The sequence below is a fragment of the Solea senegalensis genome, unplaced genomic scaffold (assembly GCF_019176455.1).
Source record: "Solea senegalensis isolate Sse05_10M unplaced genomic scaffold, IFAPA_SoseM_1 scf7180000013730, whole genome shotgun sequence".
NCBI lineage: Eukaryota > Metazoa > Chordata > Actinopteri > Pleuronectiformes > Soleidae > Solea > Solea senegalensis.
The window spans coordinates 151,411-169,821 of record NW_025320879.1 but is presented as its reverse complement, the minus strand read 5'-3'; the positions used below and the strand labels follow the sequence as shown (position 1 = coordinate 169,821).

The 18,411-nt window shown below is 40.9% G+C and overlaps 1 protein-coding gene across 5 annotated transcripts; it reads right to left on the bottom strand.

The window, feature by feature from the left end:
* Nucleotides 1–1,211: 1,211 nt before the first annotated feature.
* Nucleotides 1,212–18,411, bottom strand: LOC122760546 (constitutive coactivator of PPAR-gamma-like protein 1). 5 transcript variants are annotated; one of them, XM_044015644.1, is made up of 17 exons: nt 17,594–18,405; nt 15,358–15,604; nt 15,165–15,247; nt 13,282–13,410; nt 11,435–11,525; nt 10,849–10,937; nt 10,507–10,757; nt 10,027–10,102; nt 9,714–9,935; nt 8,783–8,954; nt 7,854–8,103; nt 7,560–7,674; nt 6,711–6,920; nt 4,494–4,716; nt 4,200–4,338; nt 4,013–4,109; nt 1,212–3,046 (listed from the first exon to the last, which is right to left on the bottom strand). In XM_044015644.1, the coding sequence occupies exons 1-17, from the start codon at nt 18,065–18,067 to the stop codon at nt 2,732–2,734; spliced, it is 3,183 nt and encodes a 1,060-aa protein (XP_043871579.1). In that variant the 5' UTR covers nt 18,068–18,405; the 3' UTR covers nt 1,212–2,731. The 5 variants fall into 5 exon arrangements, with proteins under 5 accessions (XP_043871579.1, XP_043871576.1, XP_043871575.1 ...); XM_044015641.1 differs by having other exon boundaries at nt 4,533–4,716; XM_044015640.1 differs by having other exon boundaries at nt 4,518–4,716; nt 10,849–10,940; nt 11,444–11,525.

The window sequence follows — 18,411 nt, the reverse complement described above, 5'->3', positions numbered from 1 at the left end:
TTTCATGATATTGATTTATTTTTATTTCATGCATTTCACCAGTGATAATATTTTACCATTAAAACAAATACAAATTATCTACAATTACATGTACTGTACATAATTTGTTGCTCAATTAAAAAAACATTTCAATGTCAGTGGACAAAAAATATTTTTTTTATAAATGGCATTCATATGATTGTCGTTATCCACTCAAATATAGCAGTGTCAGTGAAGTAACTGCAAGAATCGATTACAAAATAAATCGTCATAATCGATTATTCAGTTTTAGTTTCAGTTTTAAATAATTAAAACAAGCTTTCTGATATGTCAGCTTCTTTAATATGAATATGTTCAGTTTGTGGACAAAACAATACATTTGAGAACATCATCATTTTGAAGTTTGTTTCACCCTGATCAACATTTTTCATGTAGTGAATTGATGAAATGTAAGTTTGGTGTTGATTCGGTAAATAAATAAATAATCCCAAACATGTTTAGTCTCAAGTAAGCACTACAGTTTTTAATACGTAGATTTAAATAATTAATTCATTTGTTGAAGGTTAAGATCATAGAAACAAGTTTAACGAAAGACTGCCCCAGAAATATTAGACTGAGATATGAGGGGGTGTATAATTGAATGTTTCAGGTCAAAGTCAACCCCTTTAGTTTTTAATTTAAATTAATACTGTATTATCATGATTTATATGTAGGTAAATTCCATTATCATCAGATTAAAAGCCAAACTGTTTTTGGTTGGTTGGTTGGTATGGTTTCTCCTTATACTCATATACAAGGTTGATCATAGATTCTGTATGACTAATATTACCACACAATGTGAACTAAGACTGTAATATAGTTGTCTCCTATAATCAGTTGTCATGGAGACGGAGCTGCTGATTAGTGGTGTTTTGCACACTCATGAGCACAATTATATGACTCACATTACCTTAGTATGTTATCATTAATGTCAAACATAATTATTTTCACATGTTTACAGTTCAGTTTAAGAACATGTCATCAATCTGACAAATGGTTGTTTTCTCCACAACTTCCTGAAAAATAAATTGAAGAAAAAAGTTAAGATATTGCAGATTAAACAAAGCAAAACGAATGCATTTTAATCATTAAGTGTTGTTCTTTTGTCTCAATTTAAACACGAGTCAATCAAATGAGAAATATTAACGTCTACACAGTTACAGAACAAAAAGTTAAAAATAACAACAAACAGCTTCTACTAAAAGAATATAGTTTTATTAAGCATTTTACCTAAGGTGCCTTCAAGTACATCAATCCACATTCCATCAACATTCAGTCAAACCCCACAGTAGTTCATTCGGTTACGGTCTATGAGTAAGGAAGAAAGTGATCAGCTTACATAGAAGGTAACCTATTTAGCTCTTGCAGGGGAGGGACGGGGGAACAGTACACAGTTTCTCTGATCACTAATGAAAGATGGACTTGTTAAACGATGATTGAGTAGTGAGAAGAAAAATACTTAGGTAAATGACTGGCTGATGGCTAAATTCTTACTCACAGGATCGATCATGTGACTTTGAGCTACAAAAGGGCTGATTTTGATCAAAGTTTTTAATTATGTGCGCTTTTTTCCCTTTAGATATTTGACTAATGCAGAAAACAGCAACAGAGAGCAAGACAGTTTGAATACACCATTTAAAATAAGCTAGATAACGTCGTTTTTTTGTCTTTTTTTAATTAAACGCAACAGAGAAAACAAAATCAGTTAACTAACTGTTAATATCACTGATATTAGCCATTTCTTTGAGTTGCAAATGGGCAGAGTCCCTGTAATGATGGAGGGAGAAGGACAACATGCATAACATCTACACACCTTTTAACTGAACCATGCAGAAGAGTTTTTTGTTTGTTGAAGCAGTGACGCTGAAGCTCCTTGTGTGAGGAAACCGTTCGGGACACGACGAGATCTCTCTCGTCTCATATCTTTAAGCATTACAGCTGAGTGACGGAAACTGCTTTGAGCATGAACCGAACCCAAAGTAATCAAATCATGTGGACATGTTGCATTTTTAGTTTACACGTTCAGGTTTTTAATGACGACACAAAACTGATAACTGTACTGTGACCAGTAATCTGTGCCAAGTACTGGACGGGTATTAACCTACAACAAGTAAAATATATATATATAAAAAAAAAAAAAATTAATGCTTCTTAAAGCTCTTATATCCTAATGAAAAGGAGACATTTCATTCATTTCAGTAACCTGTAGAAACCAGGGCCGTTCACATGTAGCATCTGAATGTGTAGACTAGTTTCTATTCCAGGTGTCAGGGTTGTGCTTCTATCCTCACCAAGTAACCGAAACTTGCACACTGAGGCAACAATAAAGTTGCTAATGGAGTTAAATATGGAGTGAATAAAACAAAGAAAGACAAATAGAATCCCAGCACAGGAAATATCTAAGCTTGACGTGTGTGCAGAAAAGAATAAAGACTGAATTTGCTGCATTTGAGAAAGTTGTGTATCCTGTTTGTGACCAGAAAAACATGCTCATTGTGATGTGAGCACACTTGAAATTTAAAATTATGATTTTTTCAGGCGCAAATGATGCTTCATCTGAGCGGCCCCCTTAACCCTAGTACTGTATCATGTAGTGCATTTACTTTCATCTCCGTTCGATGAGAGGACAAAACAATACAGTGACTCTAGGCTTTTCCAAATTTCCCAAACACTGCTCCATCTTTCATCCTACACCCTCTCTAGAAAAATAGGCTTACACTTGTCTTTTTATGACGGCCGCCTCCAAACCTTCATCTCTATGGCAGCCGCCATCTACGTTTAGTGCATTTAAGTGAGCATTAGTATTGCACATCTTGGAGTCACTGCTAAAGGCACTTTCAGGTCGGATGAGAGCCCTGCACTCCTCTTTATCGCAGTTCAGCTTGTCCAGCTCCTTGTCTACACCGTTCTCTGTCGCAGAGCTGTCACAAGGTGGGGGGGAGGACACTTTCTTCTCTGGATCTGGACACTTTTTCTCCCTCACCTCATCATGTTTGGACATATGAGGCGCCTTATGAGCAGGTTTACTCTGGTACAGAGGTCAGACAAAAAAAGGAATGTTATTAAAACAAGACAGGGTTACGCTGCAGCAGTGACTGTGAGGGATCGTGCAAGATACACATGTGGGCTGAAAGTCCAGGGAATACACGAAAATGCTTTTGATTTAATGAAAAGTTGAAGAAGGTTTAAAGAGTCATGCTGGGAGGCTCTTTAGTTCTCATACAATGGTTGAGTTCTTTGTTGTTGGACTGTAATTGAAGAAAGGGTCAAAAAGGGGAAGTTGTTTCAGATTTTGAGGTATTTTTTCTTTGACCTACAGTATAGTAATTGGTACTTCCACTGATACTTCAGTGGAGCTATATGGTAAAATTTTCCAAAATGATCACACTCTGCTCACACCTGGCATTTAAATGTGACCGTGTCTCCCGTGGCCACTTGTGATCGAATTTCACTTCCTCATTGTACATGCAAATAGTCACAGATTAACTTCTGTTAATTAAGTCCAAGCCCAAGTTGTTACCCAGCCTGAGTTTAAAGACATGTCAGATCACAGCCTGTATGTTTACATGGCATTAGTAATTAAAACTGAACATGTAAAAGTCATGTCAATACAGAATTAGTATTGCATGAGCATGTTCAACTGGACCTAAACAGAATAGCGGCTAGACTCTGTTGAAGCCACACAACTAAACTCGTACTACCTCCACTGCAAATAACAATCCGTAAAAAAGGCCCAAAAATGTATGTTAATAAGAAGTGGATGAACAACCAACTTTAACAATTGGATGCTCTCGTGGTAAATAGCTTCATATATTCCATCCGTTATAGTTATATAGGGAACCTTTTTGCAGGATATTCATCACTAAAGCATCAGACAGAGATATTTACATACACAGGCTCTTCTTCAGACTGATTCTGATTCTGTAGAGTTAGAATGTGGAATGTGGTAATTAACACTCACTAAAGTGGGAACAATACTTCATCAGTGACGTACCAGGTATGCTCCCTGACCCTGGAAGGCCCGAGTGTAGAATCTGCCTCCTCGACCAAATGTCCTTATAACAGGAGTGGAAATCACTCCTCGCACACGACTGGAGACAACAGACATGAACGACATGTAAATAATACAGACACAGGTAATAATACATACACAAGGCGTCTCGTCTTTTTTCCTTTCTCACCCTCTATTTGCTCCACCCACAGACACCACCTGGATAGGGAAGCCTCCTCTTCCTCTGCTTCGTCGACTTCCTGCCCAATGACCCACCACAGTGCCAGCGATCTCCAGCTTTCCACCCTGAGATGAGATTCCTTCAAGTCCTCATTAGAAGAGAAGAACAGTTGGTTAGTCTTTGCATTCATCTCTGACCAGGGTTCAGCTGAATTACACACAAATTCAAAATCTGTGATTTTAAGAGGAATTGGTTTAAAGTGGAACCTAAATTTAAAATCTAAAGGAATGACTGACGTCTGACGTGACATTTTGTGGTTGTACTCACCAGGTAACCCCCTACCTTTGCCCTGAGGAGTCATCATAGGTGGTGGGGGGAAGAAGGGAGTGCTGGGGGCGTAGAGAGGCATCCCATGAAGGTTTGCAGGTGGTGGCGGGGGGAATGGGGGAGGGTGAGGAGGACGAGTGAAGCTGAGACCTTCCAGGATACTCTGACGCATCCTCTCCACCTTCGCAACCACTTCAGTCTGAAGATGATAGGGGGGGAAAAAAAGTGTTGATGACCCCTGCAAATAACACCATCAACTCTGTTAATGCTTCTACTGCCTCTTTTACACCAAAACTACTTTTTTTTTTTTTGATGTGGGTAAACTTGCTAAAAAGGTGATTGCCTCCTTTTCCAATTATCTGAAGATTTTTTGGAAGTTTTGTGGTTTTTCTATGTTGAGTGAATGTGACCATAAAAAAAATCATGAACAATGTATTGGAAAAGCTGTGGCGTAAACATGAAACACAATGCAACACAAAAGAAAGCTCCATGGAGACCACTGATTACATTACTGTGGTTATACTTTTATATTCTTGGCTTCAGGCCCTGTTTCAGACTCAGCTATGACTTCACTGTTTTTAAATCACGGGTTGAACATTGCAGTGGATAAGATGAAAGCCCTACGGGAACTGTTACTCAATTATTAATTGGCTAACTAATCACCAACTGTTTTAGAAATCAATTTGTTGGTATGATCGAATTTTAGTTTTCAGTTTGCTAATGGGAATATGTTCTGGGTTTTTTGCTCCTCGGACAGTAAACGGAGTAGGTTTGGTTTTTGGACAAAACAAGACACTTTTGAGGATGTCATCGTTCTGAAGACATTTTTGGACCCTTTCTCTTCAGTTAATCTAAAAAAGTAACTAACAGATTGACCTATGATGAAACATTATTTGGCTGCAGTACCAGAAGAGCGATTCTACGAAAAAACAACACCTTGGTTGCAGGTCAGCTGTGACATCCTTGCATCTCTGCTGCAGGACAGCAGTGGAGCTAAAATTGTGGGGAGCTCATGCTGCCTCATGCTGCCATCACTGAAGTTTTGCAGTTTGCTTGTGAGGCTGGTTACACAACTTGTTCTGTGTACTCAAGGGCAGGAATTCTTCATATATACACATAGTAAAACTTTAATTACAACACATTATTCTGCCCTACCTGAATAGTCTGCTTATTTGCTTTGGTGAGGTTTTATTGTAATGAACTTTTCTCATATTGATTGAAATCATAAAAAAAAAAACTCTTCCCAGTTAAGTCAGTGCAGTTATCTGCAGCCCGACTGTTTCAAATCAATATCGCAGTGTTATTCAACAGAGTGGTACATGAGCTCAAACTACTTTTCCAGCTCAGTTACAGTCATCACAATATATCCACAATTATTGGCATCCTTCTGTTGGGGTAACCATGCAGTGGTGTGGCACCTGAAGGGTGTAATCTGTTTATTGGTCAACAGGGAATCATATTTTCTGGGTAACCGAAATGGAATGGGTATTTAAATTTTTTTTGCATGACTGGAGAGCGAGAGGACTCAAGGTGGTTTGTGTTGTGTGCTAATATGATGACGCAGCTATGGCCACACCCAGCGGTGGCAATGCAAACCACATCTGGGTTTATGGTTTCAAACGTAACAAGGGAATCTGAACTCTACTGGCACTGCTCGGTGAATACGCAGCTATAGAAAAAGACATGGAAGAGGAGATGGGATGAAGAGGACTGAATTGGGACAGGACATAAAACTTGAAGGATTGGGGGGTATTGAGGTTGCTGCTGGTGTAAGCAGGCAGACAATAGAGCAGAGTGTCCATCAGGTGACATCAAGAAGATTTAAGCAGGAAAACTCATCAGAGTGTCACAGTAGAACCATTACCCTACTGTGACTGATGGTAATGGAAAGGAGCAGACTTGAGTTATTTGGCATTTGTGGTATCCTCCATGAACAAATTATTGTTTTTGCCTATTGCAATGTTTTTTGTTAAGTCAGGACAGGTGCAGGACTGCAGGAACAGGTGGTAATGGTCAGAAATCTTAATTAAAGCACAGCTAGGAAGTGGCTGTGATGGAAAAGCTTACTCTCCCATTGCTGCTGCTGCTGCTTTTAGAAATTGTTGAATAACATGTTATACAAACTAGTGTGAATCAGTGTGGTTTTTAATAAAGTTTTTTTTTTTTACTTGTGGGTGGTGTGGATCAAACTACCTGACCATCACAGAGGTCAATGAGCAGAGCCTTCTCCCTGTTGGCTCTGATGAGTTTACTCTGAAGCAGTTTGCCATCAAAATACATCCACGGACAGCAGTGCTCCCAGGGAATGGGCTGCCCGCATGCGTCGTTGGCAAACAGAGCCATATCCACTCCACTCATGAACAGAGCAGCCAGCTGGACTCCTCGAGGGTCCAGGTTGTCTATCTGTGGGAGAGAAAAAAAACCCCAGACTTGTATATTAAGTTCAAATTAAAAGGGAAAAAAGAGCATGTTGCTCTTACACCCACAGCAGTCAGAGTAATTAAGTGCGAAACAAAGCACAGAGCAAGCATAAGCAGCCCATTCACTCCCAGCTGCCAAAAATACAGCAGTAAACAACCTATCCAACAAACACAAAAAGCCAGCAGACACAATCTACATGTTCTGACAGAGCTACACACAGACAAGACTGAAGCATACTGAAGCTGGTGTGTGGATGGTTTACAGGAAAAAAGGCCAAATGAAAACAGACAAGGAGTTCATAAACCATCCACAAACAACACGGGAACATCTCAGAAGCTCTACAAATGCATTTCTGATTGCAAAGCTCTAGCTTCACAGCGACATGCTTGCAACAAAACAGGGTTCCACACAAGCATGTTGCTTTGTCTGCAAAACATGAGGAGTACCAAGAGAAACAAAGACAGCATGAAGTCTAACAGAAGAAGCCAGCTAATTCACTCATCAGTCTGCCATTGTCAGAGCAGCTGGTTGCGCACATAAGCACGTGAGTGATAGACATTTGGCCATTCATGACGTGTGTGTATTTCTCGAATACTCCTCTTATGAACACTACAAAATCACCTTCAGTTCCTGCAGCTGGTCAGGCTCATAAAGTTTAGGAGAAAGTGCTTGAGCTAGGAAAGCGTCAAGTTCGTAACGACGCAAAATTCTTACTCCTGGCCATTGTAACATAAACCTGAAGCAAAACACAGAGGGTTAACAGTGTTACAAATACCAGGAATGGATCAGAGTCTCAACAAATCTCCTCTCCCTTTCACTGTACTTCACACTGGGCTCTCTTTTCTCTTACACAGTGAAATCTCCATTCTGTATGTGTGTAGAACCACAGGTGGTTCAGCACAGACGTCTGCTCACCTCAGCACACAACAGAGCACCAAGAGGGGTGTGGGGATGTTGGCAGGGTTTAGCATAGCTGGAGTGTCAGAGCGCAAGCAGGCCAGGAACGCCCTCATCCTGCGGTTCTTATCCTCCACGGCCTTTCCCAACCATAGCTTCTTCACATTAGGACAGGTCCACTCTCTGAAGGGCAGAGCTTCCACCAGCTCAGGAGTATGGGGAGACTTGCCCTTGGAGGCACCCCACTCTTTGACCAAGACATGTGTATCTATGTGAGGGGAAAAAAGATGTGCAGTTCAATATTTACAAAGTTATGGATTTAAAAGTAGATACAGCATTACCTCACAATGAGGTATCATCCATTTACAACTGAAGCTATGGTCTCCAAGAGAAAGAAAGGCTCAATAATTTGTAAATGGTTTGCCTTTACACTAGTTTTAATATTCAGCATTATTTTCTATCACACATAATTCACATGCCGACCTGCCATTTGCCTTATGGCAGCTATGAATGAATGAATGAACATAATTCACCTATGCTACCACAGCCACCAGGAGCAATGTAGGCTCATAGGAGTGGTGCCCAAGGACACATCAGCACACAGACCAGAGGAGTCTGGGATTAAACTGCAAACTTTATGGTCAGATTCAATCTGCTCTACCTCTGCTCTGCCAAAAATAGCAGGCTACATTTTTGTTTTTGTAAGTTTTTGTATGTTCATCAGCATTGTATGAACTCATTTGACACTTAGAAATTAGGAATTAGTTTCCATTTAAAGGTTACACACTACATCTTCAAAACAACTTTATTTATTGATGGCTGTAAGGACACAAAGAGGACTTTAATAAAAAGTGTTTAAGCATCACATTGACAGATGGTAGTTGGAAATCTACAACCGAATATAAGATGAGGTCAGAATGCTCTCTGATGCTACGGTCAGAACTCACATTCAGGAAGGCAGTTGTTCCTCATGGCGAGTCTCTCAGCCTTTTTCCTGGACTCCGCCAGGCTGAAGAGAACTCCGTAAACATATTGACGGACAGGCCGAAACAGCTGCACTGCTGTAGGCAGGTCTTTGTTGGCTTCATCTTCAATGGTGACCGACAGTTTAATCTCTCCCTGCAAAGACAACACTGTTACCTTAAAGGAATGCTTTAGGTTTCTTAAGGTAAGGGTGGATGAGGTACTCATGCATAGTCACTGTGTCACACTCAGTGGACCGTGTTCGGATTAATATACTGTCAGTTTGAAAAGGGGGACAAGAGAATGGGAAAGTGATCTATGCATTGATTTACTGTGAACAGTGGCAGCAGAGAAAATGTGTTGTAGCCCCGTAAAACTAACTGTCAGCTCTATTTGGAACATTTTTAGTGGTTTTCACTGCTGTAAGACAGCCCTTTCCATTGGCACTTTATTTTCACAATGTATTCCTATGCACATAAATGCCAATGTTGCGGTATGATGGGACAGATCAGCTGTTTGGGTTACGCTTAAAAGGACTTTCCAATGAGGCAGCAAGCTGAAAATCGTTTTCTCTAAACTTTTTTAATAAGAGACCCACATTTTTATCACCAAAGTTGTGCATACTCTAATGTCTCTGACTATTTCACTGCCATTTCTGTAAAATGTTATCTTCTATGAATTATTATCTTAAATAAAAGGGCTTGATAAAAATGTGAAACAATCACTAGAATTGACTGGTCGACAGCTTGTAACACCAGCACCACATGACACATAAACCCAACACGAGAATTCCTGTGGTCTCCTAAGTCTACATTTTCTTTTGTTTCAGCTTCATGAGCAAAGTGTAAGAAAACAAAGGTGCAAGCAGCTTCAACCAGACATCAGAATCAGTCTCTACCACCCAGACATGCTAACCTTGGTGAGAACGTGGTAGATGTACGGGTACATAAGGCCCTTCTTGTGTCTGTGCTCAGCCACCCGCAGGACCTCGGGGGCCACGGCAGGGAGAGGTGGGATGGTTATGTCCATGTGGTTCCTGATTGGCATGGAGAGCAGAGAGGGGATATGTGCATTCAGGCTGTGGAGATCCCCAGTCTGCATCCCCAGGTTCACAGCAGGGGTCACACAGAGGTCAGTCTGTAGACAGTCGAGACATGAGTTTCAATTAAGTTATCCAGTGAGAATACTGATCAGGGTCTGATGTGTGGTGTTCTCATGGATAGCTCACCTTTGTTTGGTCTCTATCTTCAGAGTGAGGAGAGAGTCCATTTTTCTCCCATCCTCCCTTACGGTCACTCACATGACTGAAATACGTAAAATAAAAACAATTAACAGAAACATGCTGCACCCACAAAATGTCTTCATTTTAACAGTATGAGGAATATCTTTGAGAGGTCTGTGTCCAACTTAAACACCGGTTTGTTGAGTGAATGGGGCGCACGTTTGCATATGTTAACACTCACAGATATTTTCATTTGCAAGACAATAACATGTGATACCAGAAGGTATCTAAAAAGGGGAAAAAAATGCAATTTTATCTTGAGTCACTATGAATTTATGCATACAGACCAATCAGAATCTTGTAATTGTTTTATCATCAAATCCTAGCCTAGGCAGACTGTGGGAGAAGGCACCAGACAGACTGGTGGTGTCAGACAGTGAGAAAACAATCAGTAGCAGAGAGAGAACTGGTCTATGCTGAACTCACTTGGCAGTTGAGCCTGAGCTCTCATCATTCTCAGAGGAGGAGGAGGTGGAGGAGGTGTTGAAGAAAGCAGCCTCTGTGTTGTTGGGGCTCCCAGTCTGGCCCGGGCTGATGGGAGAGGACCTCTCATACAGCGGTGTGTGCTTCCCTTCATGAGGAATGTTGCTGAAGCTGTTTGGCTCTGGAAGCCCTTTGTCCACTGCGTCCAGAGTGTGGCTGCTCTCTGCCAGAGGCTCTGGGTACAAGTGCTGGACCTGAAGACAAGACAGGAAAACATGAAGATGTCGTGTCTCGTAGCCTGCCGTAGTACTTTTACTGTTGCACTCAGGGTCCTGACAGCCTTACCCCTGGTCTTACAGGCATCAGTGCCTGTGGAATGTTGAGCGATTTTGTTGATGGCACAGCAGCAGGCACTCCCGTGTGTTTTGGTTTGACTGTAAAACAGAGACGCAGAGCATCAGCACACAGACTAAAGGGAGGCTGAACTTAATGTAATCAGCTCAACCATTAACATGCTTTCTGGATGCGTCTCTTGTGACAACTTGATTCAATCTCACTTCTCCCACGAAACACCTAAATACACACCCTTTCGAGTTTTCATCAAGTATTAGTTAGTTGTCAACACGTTTTAAGTGTTGTTTTATGTGCAGAAGTGGTGCCACATTTTATCTGAAATTCAGAGGGAATGTTCAAACCCTTAAATTCTGTTGCAAATATACAGCCTAGAAGTGCATCAGACCATCTAAAGTAATTACTGAGTGCAGCTTGGCCTCAGAATGCCCTCTTTGCCAATCAGAAAAAATAAGACAGTGATGTCATGTTACTTTGCTGTAGAAATGGAAGGCACAAGCTGAACCGTCCTCCACAGCAGACAACCAAGACACCAGACAGAGAGTCAAACAGACATGTAGATGGACAGACAGACACCCACCTAACTGTGGAGGGCGGTGAAGGGGTTTGCTGGCCATCGAGTAGTATTCCACTGCCTTCTTGAATCGCATAATTTTGTTGTCATTGCACGACTGAGAGAAAAAAAAATTACAAGCAGGTTTATTATTTGTCAACACAGGAAAAACTTTTAGCCCAGTTGTCATAGTATTAACTTTTATTACCTCCTTGAGTTATGTAATGTTAATTATTGACAGGGAAAACAAAAAGCTGCTTCAGTTTTTTTATACATGGTTGTTAAAATCTAATGACAAGAGGAAATGTGAATAATTCATCAACTAAACACCGTCTCCAGGCCATATTATTCTTTTTTAACGTGACTTCTCTGATTACTTCCCACAGAGTGACTAAAGAAAGATTTGTGGTTGCCAATTTAAAATTATTAAACTAGAAGACAACGCTGCATGAAGCATGTAAAATGCTTTTATATTTTCATTACAGATGATGTGATTGATTGTTGCATTTATCATTATTATGACGCCTCCAGCTGAGGTTTGGCTCCTGGGCTAAACTAAAGCACAGAGAACATATTTAAAAACATTTGTTGTTTTTATGTCTGTGATGGGAATGATGTGACTGAAAGTTGAAAGACAGCAGGGGTGGGACAGGGTGGGTGTGTGCGAGTGTGTGTGTTGTCTTATTGTATTTTTTATTTTTTTACCTTAAACTAACCCGAACCCAAACTCAATAAAAACTTGATCACAAAAAAAAGTGTAAGGTAGGTCACACTGCATACTTGACACCTGTACACCTAACCTGTAGGAGCTGTTTTTTGAGAAATAATTATAATAATATATAATAAATAAAACAACAAATCTAACAGTCATCTTCTCCTAACAGCTCATTTCCAGGTTTGTTCTAATTAGGTTCTGCTGCTCGGTGCTTTGTACCGCCCAGGTCTACATGTTTGCTGTGACAGGCACAGGGTTATGTTTTACTGTGAATTTGAGAAAAAAAAGCTTGGCAGCAGTTAGAAATGTCACAGCACTGCTTTGAAACGTGTGAATGAATGTGAGAAAATGTGCTTTCTAATTCTACCAACGATCAAAGGATTTGAAAGGTTTTTTTTGGAGCAGAATTTCTTGATCTTCATTTAAAACAATTCCACTTTACATGAGTTTACAAGACGGCTCCCTCACAAGTACAGTAATAAAAAAATATATAACATTTATTATTATCATCAAATAATAATAATTATCATCAAGTTTGACTTTATTTCATTAAAACTTTGTTACAGTCAGCTTTTGTAAGCGTTTACTTTTCAAAGCAAAGGTCATTAGTCTATTTGTCATTATAGGTAAGAACATGCATTTTATTCAAAAGCAATTCTGTAATTCTGTTCCATCACAAATATTGCGATTATCGATATCGATTACAATATTTCCCCTCCTCCTTAAAACAACATGGAATGACACATTTCTTTAGATAAACCCATGAGTCATATTTCCATCATGTCAGTCAGTTCGACATTTATCTAAATTGAATGGGAGAGTGGTCTTTTTTTTTTTAGCGTTGCCTGCTCAGTATTCACTAAGCTACTTTAAGAGAAGAAGAAGAAAAAGAACTCGGCTACTTTAAGAGAAGAAAAGAAAAAAAGCTGGGCCAAAATAAATATAGAGCCTCTCAAAACATGACACAGCACAAATGTGGGCCTTCAAATAAACATGATTCAAATTAAACACATTTTCAAAACCATGTGTTGCAGTAAACACTGATAAACATAACTCCTAACACTTTGTGAGGTAAAACTGCCACTTTTAGCGGTTTATGTTCATCAAACAGTAAACATGTCTCGGGGGAGAAAAAGATTGTTTTAAGTCATTCCCCTACCTGTGAATGTTTGAAGATGTCCTTAGCGACAGCCTCCAGGTCAGTGATGTCTGGGATATTGCGGACGTAGTCGGCCGCAGCTTTAATTACAACATCACAGGGTGGAAGCACGAGCTGATGGGCACGCACCTGAGGAACAGTCACACATTAACGCCACAACAGGTCAGCCAATCAGGTTTGAGTTAACAGACTCTGGTGTTCCCTGGTGTTTCTGTACGATCCAGATCCCAGGTTTGATCGTGTACACACAAAAACTCCACAACATGCTGCTCAACACTGTGTTTGACTTTGACAAAACACCCACAAAAATGACAGAACATTTAGAGGCAACAGCTGAAAGAAAATAACCTACTGCCACCACTAGTGGGCAGTAAGTTAAACATGAATACAAGCATGCAACATCAGATCACTGGGAGACAAAATTCTGTCCTGGGATCAACATCTCATTCAACTGGTGCTTTTTTTTTTAGAACTGCTAGTCTTTCTTGCCCTGACAGCACACCACTGATATCGGTGCAGTGTGACTCTTTCAGTCTTAACACGGCATGCTCATTTTCAGAAACGTCCTAATTCACACAGTAATATTTTTTTCCTTATAAACGAGAGCAAAGAAAAGACTAAACAGATGGCATGATGCGGAGAGTGTTTGCATGCCAGTGTGTGCACACGCACACCTTATGCAAATGTTATGTTAGTGTGCAACACGTGAAACATTTGAAGCAGATGGCTTTGTGCTTAATTGCAGCTCGTCATTTACAGCTGAACATTTGCACAGTGTGTTCCAAGACTGACACTGCTGTCATGCAACTGTTTAACTCAACCATTCACAAGAGCCATCAGTCCAATAAAGCTGCGTTACCCATTCAACTTCAGCCAAACTGCCAAACACAGAGATTGTGCTGGTGTTTGAGCTCACAGCCTTTTAGCCAATTTACATTTCTGGTAAATCAGAAGCAGTGAGTCCAGCACACGCCAGTTTCACGTGAGAGACTAAACCCAACACGACTGTGATCACTCATACACAAGTCAACAGGAACACAGACATGTAACATTTTGTAGGCATCAATTTCAGCTGAACACTTTGAACTACAGCACTTTCCGCCATGACCAAATGACTCGTATCGATTGCTGCGTTCAAGTGGAACTCGTAATTACGACATGGGAAGTGGAGTACAGCATATCCTGAACTCTGAGAACATGGACTGTGAATGACAGGAACAGTTTTAACAGTAACAAATTATAACCAGTCCATTTTGGATTGAATCTTAAACTAGGTCTTAATAGTTAAAACTAACTATTAAAAGAACACACACATTTCCCCAGAATTAAAAACAAGAGATTTGTGTTTTAGATATGTCGCTTGTAAGGATGGATTTAAGACACGTTAATAAACATACTGTTATACACACTGCCCTTCTACCAAATAAAAGCAGTGTTCTCGTCTTCTCATTCTAGTTTGATGAAAACTACAGTGACCTGATGTTTCAGTTTGTCTCTGCAGAATATGAACATTTTTAAATCTAATGAAAATAAGGAAACACCAACAGTGCAATGCAAATCCAAAGCAGCCTATATCTCCTTTAGGACACATAAAAACCCTAAATTCTACATTTCCTGCCATCCAACTCAGTAGCATCTTGTGTATGAGTGAGTGACTGTGGTGATTTATTGAGAAATGACTTCACACAGGAGCCTAAAGTGCTCATCTGCACTACAGGAACAATGGCACTCAGCTCTCAAAAGGACACTGAAGCACAGTATGTGCTGAACCACTTTCCCACACCTTCAGTCATTTATTAACAAGGTTCGAACTCCCTGTTATACTATTATCACTACAGTGGATAAACAGGCCAGTCATTTTATGGAAAATGGACCACACAGACCTTCAAAGATGCTAATGGATGCTCTGGACCAAGCAAGCTCCAGTGAAAGGCAGCCAAGTCTTCATCAGGCAGTATGTGGTTTCCTGTAAAGAAAAAATATTTAAAAAAATAATAATTCAAGTACAGCTGTGTTTAACTGATCTCATGAACTGAGCTGTCATCCCTAATCTATGCGCAGTAGAACCACACAAACCTAAAAGTGACGCGAGTATGGCGAAGTGACTCGGTTTGAGATCAAGCTGCCGTGCCACTTCATGCATCAGGTACTGGCTGGTGGTGAGGCTTTTCCCATTGCGGCTCAGTTTGAGGGCATGGGCACTGAAGTAGTGAGGGACACTGCACAGAGCATAGTCAGAGTCCTGGGCCAGGAGGCCATGGAAACCGTTCTCTCTGCATAGGGCTATTACTTCCAGGTGGTGGTCCTCAATGCTCTGGATAACCTGGGAAGAAAATGAGAAATTTGGCTTCAGAATAAATCAAAACCAAATCATCAAAATTAACCTGAAGGACAGCTACAGTGGGTTGTGAGAGTGAGTTTCAAGATGCTGCTCTTAAGAGTGATAAAGCTGCTGTCCTAATCCTTTGGTAAAAATACTGCTACTGAAGGATAATGATTTAGTGTAAAATAGTGTTAAACAGCTCTTTATTCTGACAGCTATCATTGATCTAGACGTTTTTGCATAGTGACACGGGTCTCTCAGTCTCAGGGCTCCAACAATAAATCTAAATCATAGTTCTGAGATTAGACTACACTAATTCAGGCTGATTTTCAAGCGATTTGGACGAGACACACTACTGGGCTTTGACCGATGGAATAATGGAGTGTTGTGATGTGGCATAACATCCGCACGCTGCTGCTGGGGTGAAATCGTGAAAAAACGTTTTTGTTGAACTTTGGAAACAGTACCCCTGCCTCTTTGATGTCACCTCAAGGGACTACCACAACAAAGTTAAAAAAACAAAAAATTTTGTCAAGAAATAGCAGAAGCACTTCGGCAACCCGATGAGCAATGATTGACAACTCCTTGCCCCGCCTCCCCAATGACCTTTGAACTCGTGCAGTGTTGTGAACGAGGATTGGACTATCAGCTCTGCACAGCTGACATGGTCATTTAAAGACAGAGACACAAATAGACAACATATTTCTAAAACTGTATCCAATGTAGGGCTGAACGATTTTGAATACATATGTAATTGCTATTATTTGGACATTTACATTAAAATATCTTTAGTTTGAGGACAATAAAAGACAACTGATGATGTCAATTCGAGATTTTGGGAAACATAATTTGATGACATTTTACAGTCTCACCAACAAATCAGTCAATCAAAAAACTGATACTGGTGATAATGGAAAAACAATGGTTAGTTGCAGCTCCACTATAGATGCACCAGTGTGACATTATACATCTTAAAATCAAATTTAAAATCCATACACATTACATGTCATTTACATTCACCACACTGCATGTACCTCATTAGAGTCACTAATATACAGAATGACATGACAGGTAAACAGCCCATTGTGACCTAATAGATGCAACCGACTTAAGGTGAAATTGAAAGACTAACTGCAGCTAATGTGGATCAGCTCGTATCCATTTGTGGATCTGGCACCTGTCTGACGCTAAACCACTTCACAAGATGAGTATCTAATCCAACACCAAAACAAAGCATCTCCTTTAACTACAGACAAAAAGTTTTTAAAAAAAATTTTGTAATCACTGAGCATTGGAATTAGGATTAGTTTTTCAAATACAAAATCAAGACAGTTCACCTTTCATCCTAGAGGCTTTTTCAGATCATCCTTGGATCCACACACACAAACTACATTAAACTCCAAATACTGTTTAATGTATGTGAAGGTGTGTTACTTTACGACGGATAATGGAAGGGCGTGCATACTTTTATTTCAAAGACACATGACAGTGCTTTCCCCCACTTCATAAGAATTATTATAATTTATTATAATACGGAAAAAAGCAATAAACTGCCAATTATTGTTCAACTATATATGACACGTTTATGCTACGTTGCCTTCATTTTAAGGATCAAATAGGTTTTTGGGCTACAGGTGAATTTTATTCGATGGGAGAGTAAAAAATAGATATTTTATTTGTAAAGATCTGCAAAAGCCTCGACTACAGGTCAATAAAACGTCAGGCCTTTAATTACATGATCGAACCATATTACAGTGCTGATCACATATACTGATGCCCTGAGGTAAGATCACAAAACTCAAGACTGACCCAAAATCCCCTGAACCCCCTGACCCCACTGACCCCACTGCCAACACACACACATACACCCATCAAGATTGTGGTGTGGATGAAGTTGGCAGTGGTGAACTGGTGACATGGTGGCCAGGCTAACAGGCTAACCACGGAGTCTCTGCTGAGCAGGCATCACCAGGCCGAGTTTTCACTCACCCTGACGCGGAACCTGAGGAGCGCCAGCCGGATGCAGTGAGCCATGCACACGGGAGGAAGGAACCAGACTTTAGGTGGAGGGGTGCCCTTGTTCTGGACGTGGCTTATGATCTGCTGCGCGGTCTGTCTCTCGTTCACCTGCCGCTTGACCCACTCGTGAAGGCGGCCTTTCTCCAGGGCGCCATTGAAGCACACCAGCAGTTCAATGTTACCGTTGAAGCAGGCCTTGGAGAGGGCAGCCAGGTAGCCCAGCATGTGGTTCCACTGGCCCCCGCTCACCCAGTCGGTGTAGAAGCCTCCGTAGAGCCGGTGGAGGCAGTTCTCCGCGTCCACCAGGAGTCTCAGCGGGCTCTGAGGCGGTCTCTGCCGGCCACCTCCCACCATACTTCCCCGGGCCAGCTTCTGGAGCTCAACCGGTACCACAGCGCTGGGACAGTGCTTTTCAATAAACTCTTGGAAGCCGTGAACACCCATGTTTAGCGTCACTACGGAAAGAACGGAAACTTCAAAAGTTGACTCTAATTGCGCGAAACAGCTGAGTGAAAATAAACCGGTGGAGGCTGCGGTGCTCGCGTGACACTGGGTGACAGCCGTGGATATTGCAGGAGTTTGAGGGATGTCAAAGAAAATGAATGAAGGCAGCTTTGTCTAGGCCATCGTCGGGTTTTTGGTGAATTGTGTGTTCGGTTCACGGCTGTGGGCCGCCATGTGTCTGCTCACGGTGCCATAATCTCAGATTGTGAATTCTGCACGGAGCGAGTGAGGGAGAGTGAGCGAGGAGCACGTGACATAATGGCACCAGGACGCGCACAGAGGAA

Coding starts and splice junctions, on each gene's coding strand:
- LOC122760546 (XM_044015644.1), bottom strand. CDS start 18,067: ATGGGTGTTCACGGCTTCCAAGAGTTTATTGAAAAGCACTGTCCCAGC. Junction 9,936..10,026: donor AAGATAGAGACCAAACAAAG/GTGAGCTATCCA, acceptor GACTGTCTACAG/ACTGACCTCTGTGTGACCCC. Junction 3,047..4,012: donor AGGGTCAGGGAGCATACCTG/GTACGTCACTGA, acceptor CCTCTGTACCAG/AGTAAACCTGCTCATAAGGC.